The sequence below is a fragment of the Camelus bactrianus genome, chromosome 6 (assembly GCF_048773025.1).
Source record: "Camelus bactrianus isolate YW-2024 breed Bactrian camel chromosome 6, ASM4877302v1, whole genome shotgun sequence".
Classification (NCBI taxonomy): Eukaryota; Metazoa; Chordata; class Mammalia; order Artiodactyla; family Camelidae; genus Camelus; species Camelus bactrianus.
Window position 1 is genome coordinate 50,997,591 of NC_133544.1, and position 16,091 is coordinate 51,013,681.

Consider the following 16,091-nt stretch of genomic DNA (forward strand, 5'->3'; position numbering starts at 1 on the left):
GTGAGTCAGGGGTCACGTGCCGCGCCTACCTTCCCTACCGGCAACCAGGCGCTTCCTTCTTCCGGAAGTCGCGCCGGGTCGCGCTGGGCTCCTCCCACCACCGGTGACGTCAAACTCAGGTCCTACCACCGCTCTGCCTCCGCCTCCAGGTGCGGGGAGGGCTGCCGTTTCCTTACAATAAGTCCTGCCGCTTCCGGGCCCTGAACCAGTACCAGCAAGGGTTTTGGAGTTATTGAATGTGTAGGCCTCGGACGCCCGTGAGTCGAGTCTGAGAGGCCAGAGACTGACTATCTGGAGGCCACCTTCGCAGAGGCCTTTCCCCCTCTCCTCAACTTGTGCTGCACTTGGTTCCGTCGAGACCCACGACGGTTCCGCCCCCTTCTTCCTTGTCATTGATGTTGTTGTTCTTGTCAGTGCCGCAGCCCCGACCGCCCGGAGCCCGAACCCGAGCCGGGGCCGCCCGGGTGGCGCGGTGGCGGCGGCAGCGGCTGCGGCTGCAGCAGCTGCGACGGCTGCGGGGGCTGCTCCGGGGACTGCGGGGGCGACCGGGGGCCGGCAGCCGTCGGCGGGGCCGGATGGCTCTGTGCGGGCAGGCGGCAGGCGCCGCGTCGCTGCCTAGCGAGCTGATCGTGCACATCTTCTCCTTCCTGTCCGCGCCCGACCGGCTGCGGGCCTCGGCCTCCTGCTCGCACTGGCGCGAGTGCCTCTTCTATCCGGCTCTCTGGCCCCAGCTCCGCATCTGCCTCCGCGTCTCGCCCGCGGAGCAACCACGGCTCGAATTCCTCATGCGCAAGTGCGGCTGGTTCGTGCGAGAGCTGCGCGTTGAGTTCGCCGCCGAGAATTACCTGAGCGGCGGCGGCGGCGGCGGCAGCGGCCCGGGCGATGGAGGCAGCGCGGACAACGGGAGGGGCGGGGAAGAAGTCGATGCCCTGCAGCTCTCTACCCGTTGGCTGGAAGTGCTGCGCACCTACTTAGAGCTGGTGCTCTGCGTGCTGGTCAGCATCAGAAACAACAGGTAGGCTCTTCTTGGACTCTCCATCCAACCTCCTCTTCCCCCTCCTCCTTTCCTGGGGCGCAAGGTCGCCTCCTTCCTCTCACCTCGAAATAGATTCAGTGCGGATACGCCCGGCGTTGCTTTTTTCGGTGAGTGGGGATGTCAGTTCTAAATCTGGAGATTTCCTTGAGGCGGGAGGGCATAACGGAACTCATGACGATACTTTTTAAACAAGGATGGACTTGGTGTTTATCAGATAGCACTCCTGGAGCCTTCCAGGCACTGTCTCATTCTTCCTTTAGGTGGCGGTGGGATGGAGTTGACAGCGCCGTCATTCTTCATTTACAGATGTGGAAAAGCTGAAGCTTGAAGTGTGAGGCCTGTGAATGAGTCTTAGGAGAAACAAAACAACACGTATTTTGTTTTTTGGGTTTTTTTGTTTGTTTGTTTTGACTCTGAATCTGTTCATTCAGAGTAGTTCGTGGTAGGAGAAGGAGTAAGTATGCTACTGGTTTCTCATAGTTACGAGACTCTCCCCCCACCAAAAAAAAAAATCTTTAAACAGCCATTTTCTTACCGCGAATAGTTTTGATTAACTAGGCCAGGCACGAAGAGTAGGAGGAGTGGTTGTTAAAGGGATTGGGGAACAGCTGATCCTCAGGATTGGAAGCCCCTCCCCTTTTGCACCTCAAGACTCAGCTTGTCCCCAGTGATTCACCTAAAAGTATCACAGTACAACATGAGTGTTGGGGGAGCTGGCCAGTGTCTGCAAAGAGTGAGCCCCAACTGTCCTGGTTTTGCATTAGGACTTTACTGTAATTCGGGGACTAACTCGCTCTGTTTTGGGCCATTGTCCTAATCAGTATTTTCCATTACTTGTCTGTTGTCCTCTCCAAAATCCTATTAATTTAGATTTTCTGAATCTGGTTATTCTAACTAACCTTACAGTTAAACTACGAATTAGAAGAAAATTCAAAAGTTCAAAAAAAGGAGCAACTTACATAGGAATAATAGTTTAGCAGTTTAGGAGCACTTTCACGTTCACTATCTTATTTGATCCTTTCAGTGACCCTGTGAATTAGTCAGGACAGCTATTATCATCTCTATTTTATAGAAAAGAAACTGATAACTTAACAGGGTGAAGTGATGTGCACGTCATACAGCATTGTTTTTCTCTAAAAGCAGTGTCCTTCCTTTTGCAATTAATATGGTGTACAGGGAGGAGTGAAGGTCCTGGTTTATTGCTAGGTGAGATATATATTCTTAATTCTGTGTCTGAATCAAAAGGAGCATATAGCTCCAAGTTGTATCTGGAGCATAACTCCATCATTCCAGTGGGCTATATATTTCCCCACCTTTTCACACCAAGCCATTTCATTTCCTTACTTTGATTTTTTTATGTGGAAAGAGAGGCTGTTTGAGGCTTTAAATTGGTCTTGATCAAGTTGGAGACTTTTGTCAGAGGTGAATGTATGGCTAGAGGCCCAACTGACCCAGAAACCCAGAAGTTAAAGAGATTCAGAGTCAGTGAGCACTAACTACGGATGAGACCAAGAGTGGGGCCCAGAAGAGGGGAGGAGGGTGATTTCAGCAAGTATCGGTTATATTTTTCTGAGATCAGATAGCAGTTCTGAGCAGTCATTTAAAAATGCATGCCTTTTGTCCAAATAAGAACACTCCTTGCAAAGTGCCTAGTTCCTTTTAAGTGTTTTAACAACTAGTTGATTGTTTGAATGGATAAGATTATATAGGCAAAATAGTGTGATACCATCTTTGCTTTGTTGTTTGATTCTTCTCTCTCCCTTCTTGACCCCTACCACTTTTTTTTCAGCTGTATTGAGGTATAATTGATATATACAAGTGTACCTACCAATTTTATTAGCATCTCAATCTACTTGTCTGTGAGGCCACCCTATAAATAGTCTTTGTATGTTTGGAAAGAAGTAAATGCTTTCAACCAAGTTGTTTATTTGGTAACTCTGATAGTCTATTCTTATTTCCTTTCATAATTACTGAAACGTCAGACCCAAATTCTATGAAGACTCAACTTCATTTAGTGTTTTTTGGCTTTCTTAAACTATAAAATTTAATAACCAATGAGAAGAATCAACATTTGACGCTGTTCTTTGCATTTCCAAGTTAAATACAGTGGGTTTTTTGCATAATGATTTCTACCATTTTATAAGTAGAAAATGGGGGTTATGAAACCTACGAGATCACAAGCGTTATTCTTCCAGGCTTTGTACTGAATCCTTTGTATAATTCATACAATTCAAACTGTTATTTTGTTGTGTTCCAGTTATTTTCATGTTTCTAAGGAAAAGAACTAAAACCATAACCTTGAATTGTGGGAACTTTTCAGGGGTACTGTTCTGAGAGGATAATTGGCATTTTGTTTTTCTTGATTCCTGGGTTTCATATGCACGAGTACTCTCAGAGTAACTATACCCACTTTACGGATATATTAGGTGTTAAGAACAACTGATGAGGATCAAAGAGGTGCAAAAATGCCTCTCAGAAGGTAGAATACAGTCCTCTAGCTTCAGAGCTCCCTTCTCTACAGGGGACTAGGATACTTACCTTCTTGATCAACAGTAAGAACAGAAATACAGTGAGTACTCATTCAACTGTATTAGAGGTTAAATTGGCTGAATTACTTCTATAATTGTGCTGCAAGAAATTGTACTTAAAAATTTAAAACAACAAATTTAAATATGCATTTTTAGGATTTAACCTGGTTGTCAAGTTGAATACTGCCTATTAAAATGCTGTATTTCAGACTCCTTAGGAAAAATAAGAGTTTGTAGACGATAAGATTTATGATAATGGCCAATAGACTCAGTCATTAAAAATACTTGTTTGTAAACAGTAGGGATAGGTGCATTGTCATCATCTGGCTCATGCTTTTCTGGACCATACAAATATCTTGCATAAGCCTTTTTTGAATGAAATGCTAAATTGGGGGCAGTACTTTTTTAAAAGATGAATACTGTTGCAGGCCAAAGAGATTTTGGATGAGGATGATTTTCTTGTTAAAATTCTGGGTTACAAGTATTAACTATATGTATGTAGATTGACCGATTTCATGCTGTGCCTGCTTATATACCCTCTTCGTAGTAGAAGATCTATTAATAATTCTTAGATTTGCTCTGCTGATTTGGCACATGCAGTGAAAAAAAGTCTTACCTTTGTATTGTTTTCTCAACATCAGTCTACCAAGACCCAACAGCTGATAATGCAGTTTAAAAATATATCTTAAAATAGATTTAAAATTCTTTGGACATTTTATATTACTATCTAAGATGGTAAGAAGTGTCTTGAAAGTATTATGTCCAACAACCTTAACCTTATTTGTCTTGAAACAAGGTAGTACCATTACTGTGTCATACTTTTGTATGACAGGGTAGTAAATACATGTAATAGTAGCATTTCACTTTTGAAAGCTTACTTTTATTATTTGCTTAAAGAAGCCCATTTACAGAATACATGTATTAAAATATATTTGAGACTGACCAGTCCTCACTGCCCAAGAAATAGTTGCCTTTAGAGAAAAGATACCATACCCAACAGACTCCTCTGATAACTGACAAATAAAAGTGGTTCCGTAGAGATAGCTTCAAGGTCATTGAGAAGGGAGGAGACTAACAACTGGAGACTGAGAACTGATAGATAGAGGATAAGAGATAAAACCCAACAAAAGATTGTCAAAGTGAAATATTTCTTCTGTGTTAATTGAAGCTGTTAAGCAGCTTTTGAGTCAAGTAAGTAAATTATTTCCATTTTAACATGTTAGTTTCTGAGGCAGACGTGTAAGACTTCGCCCAATTTGTTCAATATATATGCCACCTAAGAGATAGTTATAAAAAATCTGTTTTTTTCCTCCAAATATTGAGAGCATACTATGTGCCAAGCAGTGAAGACAAGCTCTCCCTTCCCATGGATTCAACATTCTAGACAGGAAAGACAGAAACAAGTAAACAAATAAAAGGAAGATTGTTTCAGTTGTGAAAATAAAAGAAAATCTGAAAATAAAAGAGGGCTATATAATAGTGACTAGGTGGCAACATGAGATAGAGTGATGAGGAAAATCCTCTTCTGAAAAGGACATTTGAGCTGCAGCACGAATGACAAGTCACTCATCTATCTGAGCAAATGGCATTCCAGGAAGAAAAAACACTAAGCACCATGGCCTTAGGCCAGACAAATTGCTGGCCTGTTGCAGCAGTAGGAAAGAAAGTATGGCAGGACCATGCAACTGAGGTTGAGAGCGGTGTCACAATGAGCTCTGAGATATAGAGGAAGGAAGGAAAGGGGTTGGCTATGTGGGCTTGTGGAAAGAAATTTGGACTATACTCTGAGAATGGAAGTCATTGAAAAAATTTTAAGGACAAGAGTAATGTGATCTAAATTTACATTTTAAGACAATCTCATTGGTGCTGTGTGATGAATGAATTTTAAGAGTGAACAGGAGAGGCAGCAGGGAGACTGAAGGGAAGCTGTTGGAATAATCTAGGCTGGTAGCTTGGAGTATGATGGAGAAAAAGATGAAAAAAAGTGGATGGATTTGAAATATATTTTGGAAGTAGAGCCAAGAAGACTTGCTGCTTGGATGTAGAAAGAGAAAAGGAAGAATCAAGTATCTATCATCATTTCTAAGACTCACTCAGTTTTCTTGTCCTTAGTACTGTTAAAATTATCTTTTAATAATATGTTTAATAACAATTTTAAATGTCAGTCATATTTAAATAAACCTTTTTTGTGTAACTTCTGGGATTTGAGGATGATGGTAATTCTTAGATGGTAATTGATTAAGTGAATTTGTAAAGCAAATTCTGGGAAATCACTTTCAGTTAATGGATCCTAATAAAGCTAATAAGGAATACTATTATAGGCCCATGACTTACTTCTAGAATCTCTAAAGCTGTGCCACTAGTCACTAGCCACATACAGCTATTTAAATTTTAATTACTTAAATAAAATTAAAGATTTAGTTATTTGCACTAGCCACATTTCAAATTTATACCATATTGGATAGCATAGAATAGGGCATTTCCATCATGGCAGCAAGTTCTATTGGACAGCATTTTTCTAAAGTTTGTTTTGTTTGTTTGATTTGGCTGTGGTTATTAGCATTTGTGAGGGGAGGAAATGTATTATCAAAAAGAATTATGTGAATGTAAACACATTTGATGTTGAACATGGACTAAGAAGATTAGAATAGACCTGAAAGAATTTCATGCAGTGATGTAGAATGTTCTAGCTTTTATTAGTTTAGAAAAGGAAAAAGTTGCATTTTATGAGCTCCTTTACAGCATTGGGAAAGACTTAACCTTTTCAAGTGCATCTTTTTAAAGTACCAAGTTCTTATGTATTCATTCTCCTTTCCCATATTCAATTAAACTTTGCTGTATTAATTCTACTTAAGGTGGCTGTGTTTTGCATTTTTCCACTGCTGCTACTTATTACTTTAAATAATTTTGGATCCTCTGAAATGAAACATACTACAGTTACGGCCACAGATAAAGTTTGCCAATTCTGAAACACAGAAGAGAGAAAAAGTCATTATGTCCAAGATATCAGAAGCCTTTGGGTCTCAGTTATACTAAAGTTCAACAGAAATTCCCAAGAAAGATGAAGAGTTTTCAGCCCTCTGAAGTTAGACCTTGAGGAATATTTCTTAAGCTTATAAGTAGTTAATACTGTTTTTAAAGAGTTGTTCAAACTAACACACTGAATCTATATGTATAGGTTTTTATAAAAGGCTATAAAAAATTGTGATGGTTGCTTGAGTCATAGGGAAGTTCTTATACTGAAAAAAAATTAGGTGTCTCTTTTCGGTAAAATTTTTATATACATATTTGGTTGTGTGTGTTTTTTTAATTTATTTTTTATTGCAGTATAGTTGATTTACTGTGATATTGTGATAGTTTCAGGTGTACAGCAATGATCCAGTTGTATTTTTTTAGATTATTTTCCATTGTACGTTATTAAAAAATACCGGATATAAGTTCCCTGTACTGTACAATAACTTAATGCTTATCTATTTTATGTATAGTAGTTTGTATCCATTAATCCCATACTTCCAATTTATCCCTACCCCCTTGTCTTTCCCCTTTGGTAACCATAAGTTTGTTTTCTATGTCTGTGAGTCTGTTTCTATTTTGTATATAGATTCATTTGTATTATTTTTTTAGATTCCACATATAAGTGATATCGTATAATATTTGCCTTTCTCTGCCTCATTTCACTTAGTGTATTGTCTAAGTCAGTCCATGTTGCTGCAAGTGGCAATATTTCATTCTGTTTTATGGCTGAGTAATATCCCATTATATGTATATATATGCCACATCTTAAACCAGTTGGCTGTTATTGGCACTTGGGTTGTTTCCATGTCTTGGCTGTTATAAATACCACTGCTAGGAACATTGAAGTGCATGTACCTTTTCGAATTAGAGTTTTCATCTTTTCTGGATACATACCCAAGAGTGAGATTGCTGGATCATATATGGTAGCTCTATTTTTAGTTTTTTAAGGAACCTCCATACTGTTTTCCATAGTGGCTGCACCAATTTACTTTCCTACCAGCAGTGTAGGAGGGTTCCCATTTCTCCACAGCCTTTCCAGCATTTATTATTTGTAGACTGATGATAGCCATTCTGACTAGTGTGAGGTGTGAGCCATTCTGACTAGTGTGAGGTGACAGCACATTGTGGTTTTATTTGTATTTCTTTAATAATTAGCGATGTTGAGCATCTTTTCTTGTACCTGTTGGCTGTCTGTATGTTTTCTTTGGAGAAATATCTATTTCTATCTTCTGCCTGTTTTTTTATTGTGTTTTTTTTTTTGATATTGATTTGTATGAGCTGTTTGTATATTTTGGAAATTAATCCCTTGTCTGTCATATCATTCGCAAATATTTCCTCCCATTCTGTAGGTTATCTGTTTATTTTGTTATTGGTTTTCTTTGCTGTGGAAAAGCTTTCAAGTTTGATTAGGTTCCACTTGTCTATTTTTGCTTTTATTTCTTTTGCCTTGGGAGACTGATCTAAGAAAATATTACTATGATTTATGTCAAAGAATGTTTTGATTGTGTTCTCTTCTAGGAGATTTTTGCTGTCATGTCTTATATTTAGGTCTTTAAACCATTTTATGTTTACTTTTGTATATGGTGTGAGGGAATGTTTTAATTCCATTGATTTATGTGTAGCTGTCCAGCTTTCCCAACACCGCTTATTGAAGAGACTGTCTTTTTTTTTTTTTAATTTGAAATATTGTTGACTTACAGTATTGTGCTAGTTTCAGGTATACAGCAAAGTTGATTCAGTTTTTTATATGTGTGTATATATATATGTATGTGTGTATGTATATATATATATACATATACATACACACATATACATATATATATGTATATACACACATATACATATTTCAGATTTTTTTCCATTATAGGTTATTACAAGATGTTGAACAGAGTTCCCTGCGTTTATCTATTTTTATATTTATAGTGTATCTGTTAATCTCAAACTCATAATTTATCCTTCCCCTCCCCCTTTCCCCTTTAGTAACATAAGTTTGTTTTCTATGTCTGTAAGAAAGAGACTATCTTTTCTTCATTATATATTCTTGCCTCTTTTGTTGTAGATTAATTGACTGTAAGTGCGTGGGTTTATTTCTGGGCTCTCTATTCTGTTCCATTGACTTATATGTCTGTTTTTATGCCATTACTATGCTGTTTTGATTACTGTAACTTTGTAGTATTGTCTGAAGTCTGAAAGGGTTATGCCTCCAGCTTTGCTCTTTTTCCTCAGAGTTGCTTTGGCAGTTCTGGGTCTTTTGTGATTTCATATAAATTTTAGAATTATCTGTTCTAGTTCTGTGAAAAATGTCTTGGGTGTTTTAATAGGAATCACATTAAATCTGTAGATTGTTTTGGGTAGTATGGCCATTTTAACAATATTAATTCTTCCAATCCAAGAGAATGGGATATAGTTCCATTTCTTTGAATCATCTTCAGTTTCCTTTATCGATGTTTTATATATTTCAGGAAATAGGTCTTTCACCTCCTTTGTTAAGTTTATTCCTAGTTTTTTTTTTTGACGAAACTTCTAAATAGGATTTTTTTTTTACTTTCTCTTTCTGATATTTCATCGTTAGCATAAAGAAATGCAACAGATTTCTGTATATTGATCTTGTATCCTAATGCCTTGCTGAATTCATTCATTCTAAAAGTTTTTGTGTAGAGACTTACGGATTCTCTATATAGAGTATCCTGTCCTCTGCAAATAATGACAGTTTTATCTCTTCCCTTCCAATTTGGTTACCTTTTACTTCCTTCTCTTGTTTGATTGCCATGGCTAAGACTTCCAATCCTATGTTGATTACAAATAGTGAGAATAGGCATCTTTGTCTTGTTCCTGAATTTAGCAAGGCTTTCAGCTTTTCACTCTTGAGTACTATGTTGGCTGTGGATTCATCATAAATGGCTTCTATTATGTTGAGATATGTTTGCTCTATACCCACTTCAGTGACAGTTTTTATCATGAATGGATGTTGAATTTTGCCAAATGCTTTTTCTTCATTTACTGAGATGATCGTGTGGTTTTTGTATTCCTTTTGTTAATGTAGTCTATCATTAGGGGGATATAGCAGTAATCAAAAAACCATGCCATCATACAGCTTATTCTAGTGGGAAAAGTAAATAAATAAGTATAATATATGGTATCATAGTTGGTGATACATGCTATAAAGCAAAATGAAGCAGTGAAGGGAGATGGTGGAGGTGGGAAGGAGTGTTGCCGTGTAAAATAGGGTATTTAAGGAAGGTCTTAACTCCTATAAGTAGTATTTGAAGGAAAGTAGGGAGTAAGCCATATGTCTTTCTCTGGAAAGTGATTCCTGGGAGAAGTAGCGGTAAGTCCAGGAGTGGCTCTGCAGTGGGACTGTGGCTGGCATGGCTAAGTAAGACAGCACCTGAAGCAATGAGATGTAGAAGAGGTCAGCCACGTAAGGGGGAAAGTGATACAGAAATCAGTAGGCCTTTATTAGGCTCTTATGAGGACTTTGACTTTAAGTGACTTGAGGAGCCATGAAAGGGTTTTGAGAAAAGGAGTGACATGACCTAATAGTTCAAAAGAAACATTCTAGGGGGAGAGGGGTATAGCTCAGTGGCAGAGTTCATGCCTAGCATGCAGGAGGTCCTGGGTTCAATCCCTAGTACCTCCACTAAAAAAATAAGTAAATAAACCTAATTACCCACCCCCCTCAAAAAAAGAAAATAAAGTTAAAAAAACACTCTATATATTTAAAAATTAATAAATAAACAAAAGGAACATTCTAGGTGCTTTGTCAGGAATAGTTTATAGCAGGACAAGAGTAGAAGTAATGATCTGGGTTACGAGGCAGTTGCAGTAACCCAGGTGAGACATGATGGTTGCATGGACCAGGGTGGGAGCAGTGGAACTAATAAGTGGTCTGATTCTGTACTTATTTTTATCTGGAAACCTTCTAGAAGTAGAATGTGAGTATAAAAAACTGGAAACACTCGTTCAGCTAACATTACAATGCCCTAACTTTAATTGTTCCTCCCTAAATATGTTCAAAAAGATTTTTCCTTTGGCTATTTTTATTCATTTTGTTTTTGCCCTGTGTTAAAAAAAAGAGATATGTAGGGTTTGGACACCGTTTATTTTCTGAAAACATGGCTTATCTTTGATATCTAGCTCCTTTACCACCGAGTACTTTCAAGCAGTGCCCTGTTCATATAGGCTGTACATAAATTTGAGTCAGTTTGTTGAATTGCCCCAGAGACTTCCTGTCATTCCTTACTGCAGTCACTTGGATTTTTTTTTCTCCTCTTCTCCCTCACTTTCCTGCTTCATGTTAAACCCATTATTCTTTGGAATTTGCCTAAGTCTGACCCACAAATGAGCTGTGGGTACAAGATAGTAGGACTAAGTCAAGAAGAAGACCCAGGTAATACTCTGCACAAAGATTCTTCCTTTCCTTTGCCTCAAATCAGTCATCTCATCACTGTTAACACTAGGCCCAGGTAAATCTAATTTTCTATACAGAAACTCATCGTGTGTACTGTTCTTCTGTTACAGCTCTTAAGTGGACAAGGAAAAGGGAGGAAACAGGAGCCAAATTTGAGCTACCTTTTAAGCTGTTTATTATTCAGATGTTGCTGGTTACTTCGAAAAAGAATCTCATTCTTAGAAACCTAAAAAAAAAAAAAAAAAAACAATTTTGGTTTAAGGCAAAGAAGAAGGGCAGTCACCTGAGGCAAGAGAGTTTGATCTTCTGTAGCTTAGAGCCACCTTCTCAAGCCACACACCCTCCTCATACCAAAGTCCTAATAGAGTCACCACCGTGGCCACAGGGCTGGGTCAGGCCTGGTTGTATTGCCAGTACTGCAGAGAGCTGAGTGGATGTGTTCTTGACAGTCCTTAAAATCCTAAACCAGTTTTCCCAGAGAAACAGAGGTATTCAACAACCGTGTGAGGTAGGCAGCACTATTATCCCTATTTCATGGATGGTGAAACTGAGATGCAGAGTAGTTAGGTGAACTTTCCAGTTATACAATTAAAGAAATGACTGCCTTTTTTTCTAATTTTTAAGTGAAATTTTTGAACACATAAAAAACTAGATACAGTGAACCTACTACCCAGATTCAGTAATTTAGATTTTTGCCATATTTGTTTTCTTTTATCTTTACTGAGGTATTTGAAAACAAATCCAAGGCACAGATGTTATTTTACACTACACACTTAAATATAAAACTCTGAAAATTATGTACTCTGTACATAAAAAACTGTAAATTTTTATATATAACCACAGTGGCATTAATACACTTAATAATTCCTTAGTCTCACCTGATTTTTTTTTTAAGTGAGTCTTTTTAAACCCTTTATTTCTACTCCAAGAGTCTAAACTCATGGACACTTGGAACTTAATTACCATAACTTTTCACGTAATTGGCACACAATACGTATTTTAATTTAATGAGCAGAGTATAGGAGAGCCGTCTGTAGGCTAAGTTTCTAAGTTGTAAGTACTTGACAATCTGACTTAGCTCTGGATGTGGAACTGATGACTTTTTAAAGTAGGATTTATGAAGAATGCGATTAGGTTAAAGAAATTCATTCTATTTTGGCAATGGTATTAGGAAGATTGATTATCAAACATTGTTTATAATTTTGTGCTCTTTCACAACACATCTTAGGATTTGCAAAAGGACTATTAAGTAGGTTGTATCCTATTAATATTACCATAGGAACAGTGCAAAGTTAATTTGAAGAATTAAGATGAGAAAATATTTCTAACCAACTGTAATGTTTTCCTGATATGTTTTAGTTACATGCCTTTTGAGCAAGTGCATGTTTTGAACATCGTAGGGGAATGAAACCAGTTTTCTTCTTTAGTTCACGTGCTGATTCAGCAATAAATAAATAAATGAATAAATTAAGTAAATAAAACTCAGGTCACAGATTTCATCTTTAAGTAAAAGAATTACGTGGCACAATTCTTACATTACTGGTATGTTCTCCTGGCTGAAAAGTAAGGCATCTGTTTATTGCCATGGTTCAATAGGTTCTGTTCTGTTGAACCTATTCTAGTGATGTTGCCTGGATGTTCTTTTCAGTCCCTTTTTTACCATCTGAAACAACAGTTAGCCAGCTGGAGGCTATATGCCATTTTTCTTGGCTTCACCTTATTATTCATAATGTAATTTCAACATAATGTATTTGAAAGCTGCCCTTAAGTTACCAGTGGTGTTTTTTTTTCCTCTGTGTTTCTGAGTTTTAAAGTAAATTACTGTTTTCTACCTCACTTAAATAAATTTTAATTTCTAATGGGAAAGTAAGTACCTAAAAACTCTTTCTCCACAAATGTCTGTCATATACTACTCTAAAATATGCCACCTTTAATTTTTCCAGTAATTATCAGTAAGACCATGGTATACAATTGTGGACACAGTTTAATTATAAGAAATAACATGAAGTGGGAGTCAGAACCCAGGTCGTCTATCTAGCTATGCCGTAACTAGTATGGCAGTCTTAGGCAAGTCACTTCAATTTTCTAATAAAGAAATATGATTGAATTGGAAAATCCTACACATCATTGCAGCTTCAAAAGTATGTCAGTGGTTACATCTGTAAGGAAAATTTGGGAATGTGTTATTGGTTCTACTGTAACAAGAAAGATTATTACCATTTCATTGCTGCAAATAGAGAAAATTGTTTACATTGCCCATGAGTAGCTTGTTACTAACGTATCTGGTACACTTAAAAGTATTGAATACCCAGAACTAAAACAAATCTTCCAGGGAGTCTCCTTATATTAACTTGTTAAATTTTGCTAATATGCAGGTTATTAATTTTTTTAATGATTTTGATGTAAGTTAAGTTCTTATAAAGGTGAAGGCTACGTAAAACTAATTTAAGTTTCTCTTCCAAATTCCCAAGTAATATATGTTTACAGAAATAGAATATTTGAAAAATGTAGAAAAAATAAAGTAAAAAATTAAGATAATTGCTAGTAAAATGTGATACATCCTTTTGCAAAATAGGAATAATAATATATATGTGGTTTTGAATAAACTTTTAGCCAGATTCATCAAGACAAATCTCAAACAACCTAACTTTACACCCAACAGAACTAGAAAAAGAAGAGCAAATAAAACCCAAAGTTAGTATAAGGGAAGAAATAATAAAAATCAGAGCAGAAATAAATGAAACAGAGGCCAAAAAAATAGAAAAGATCAATGAAACTAAGCTGGTTCTTTGAAAAGGTAAACAAAATGGATAAACCTTTAGCCAAATTCATCAAGAAAAAAACACAGAGGGCCCAAATCAATAAGAAATGAAAAAGGAGAAGTTACAACCAACACCACAGAAGAATCATAAGAGATTACTATAAACAACTATACAACAATAAAATGGACAACTTAGAAGAAATGGATAAATTCTTAGAAATGTGCAGTCTCTCAAGACTGAATCAGGAAGAAATGGAAAATGTGAACAGACCAATTACCAGTAATGATATTGAATCAATAATGTAAACAAACAAACAAACAAACAAAAGTCCAGGACCAGGTGGCTTCACAGGTGAATTCTACCAAACATTTAGAGAAGAATTTAACACTTACTCTTCTCAAACCATTCCAGAAAATTGCAGAGGAGGGAACACTTCTGAACTCATTCTGTGAGGCCAGCAGCAACCTGATACCAAAATCAGAAAATGACACCACAAAAAAAAAATTAAAAGTCAATATTGTTGATAAACATATATGCAAAAATCCTCAACAAAATATTAGCAAACCAAATTCAACAGTACATTAAAGGATCATATGCCATGATCAAGTGGGATTTATCCCAGGGGTGCAGGGATGGTTCAGTATCCACATGTCAATCAGTGTGATACAGCACATTAACAAACTGAATAAAAATCATGTGACTATCTGAAAAGGTACAGAAAAAGCTTTTTGACAGGATTTAGCATCCAGTTATGATAAAACTCTCCAAAAAATGGGTATAGGGGAACATACCTCAAAATAATAAAGGCCATGTGTGACAAGCCCACAGTTAACATCTTACTCAATAGTGAAAAGCTGAAAGCATTTCCTCTAAGATCAGAAACAAGACAAGGATGCCCACTCTTGCCTCTCTTCTTCAGCATAGAGTTGGAAGTCCTAGCCACAGCAGTCAGAGTGGAAAAAGAAAGAAAAAGAATCCAAATTGGAAATGGAAGAAGTAAAACTGTCTCTGTTTGCAGATGACATGATACTATGTATAGAAAATAGTAAAGACACCACAGAAAAAACTATTAGAACTCATCAATGAATTTGGTTAAGTTGCAGGATACAAAACTAATGTATAGAAATCTGTTTTTTTTAATAAACTGACAATGAACTATCAGAAAGAAATTAAGAGAACAATCCCATTTACAATCACATCAAAAAAAATAAAATACCTAGGAATAAATCTAACTAAGGAGATAAAAGACCAGTACTCCAAAAAAAACTGTAAGACAGTGATGAAAGAAATTGAAAATAACACAAATAAATAAATATATATACCATGCTCATAGATTGGAAGAATCAATATTGTTAAAATGTTCATGCTACCCAAAGCAATCTACAGATGTAATGCAATTCCTGTCAAACTACCGATGTGTCATAGGCTAATGGCTGCGTGTTCTTTCTTAACTTACAGATAGAAGTAGCTCTTAAAGAAGTTGGCAGTTGTGAGAAGGGGTATACATGGTAAATGTGGTTAATACTACATTTTAAATATGGACAGATCATGTATGTAGGTCTAGAGTTTTTGTTGTTTTGTTTTATTGCTGTATTTTGTTTTTTAACATCCCTCCTAGGAATCTAGGCTTAGGTCAATTACTCCTAATATCTTTTGGTTAATCTCTAAAGAGCTGATGAAGGCTAGTGATCCTTCTCCCAGAAAGTGCACATAAACACAGTATTTTGCCTATAGATTCTAGGATGGACCTCAGGTTAAAAGCCCGTAAATCTTTATTTTTGTCATTTGGATGTATTTATTTATGTAATATTGGCTTTAATTTTTTTAACTATAAACTAGTTTTCTTCCTTATATATTACCTTTTTTCATTTTGCCAGTTCGTGATAATATTGTTATATAATATTTTACACATACTGAAATTTTAAAAGTTGGTAAGTAGATAATGTTCATAAGAAACTGTCATGGTATATATTTTACCCTCAATACCTAAGCTACTTTTCATTCATTCCTTTTAAGTCCTAATCCCAACTTTAATGTGAATCAGCCAGTAGATAAAATAATTCAGTTTAAATTTATATAAATGAATAAAGCTCTGAAATCTATAGATGAGGGACTCCTTTTCATCGTTTCAAGAACAATTAATTTGAGTAGTTTTATAATTGAAAATGGTATTCTGATTAGTAGCAGTAATGCTGAAATATCTTAGAAACTCTAAAAATGGGGTGAGCTAATATTGCAGGCAGATGCTGTAGCTATTTCAAGAATAGCCTAAAAGAGGATGATAATTTCAGCCAAAATGACAAAAGGTTTTTTAATTTATGGGAAAGCACATTGAGTAC

At 36.7% G+C, this 16,091-nt stretch overlaps 1 protein-coding gene across 1 annotated transcript in view; it reads left to right on the forward strand.

Moving 5' to 3' along the window:
• The first annotated feature begins 231 nt into the window (after window positions 1-231).
• FBXO33 (F-box protein 33) overlaps window positions 232-16,091 on the forward strand; it is a 29,573-nt gene continuing 13,713 nt past the window's right edge. The window contains exon 1 of the mRNA XM_010967063.3: window positions 232-1,015. Coding sequence (XP_010965365.2) covers window positions 396-1,015 — 620 coding nt within the window. The 5' untranslated portion in view covers window positions 232-395. The remainder of the gene's footprint in view (window positions 1,016-16,091) is intronic.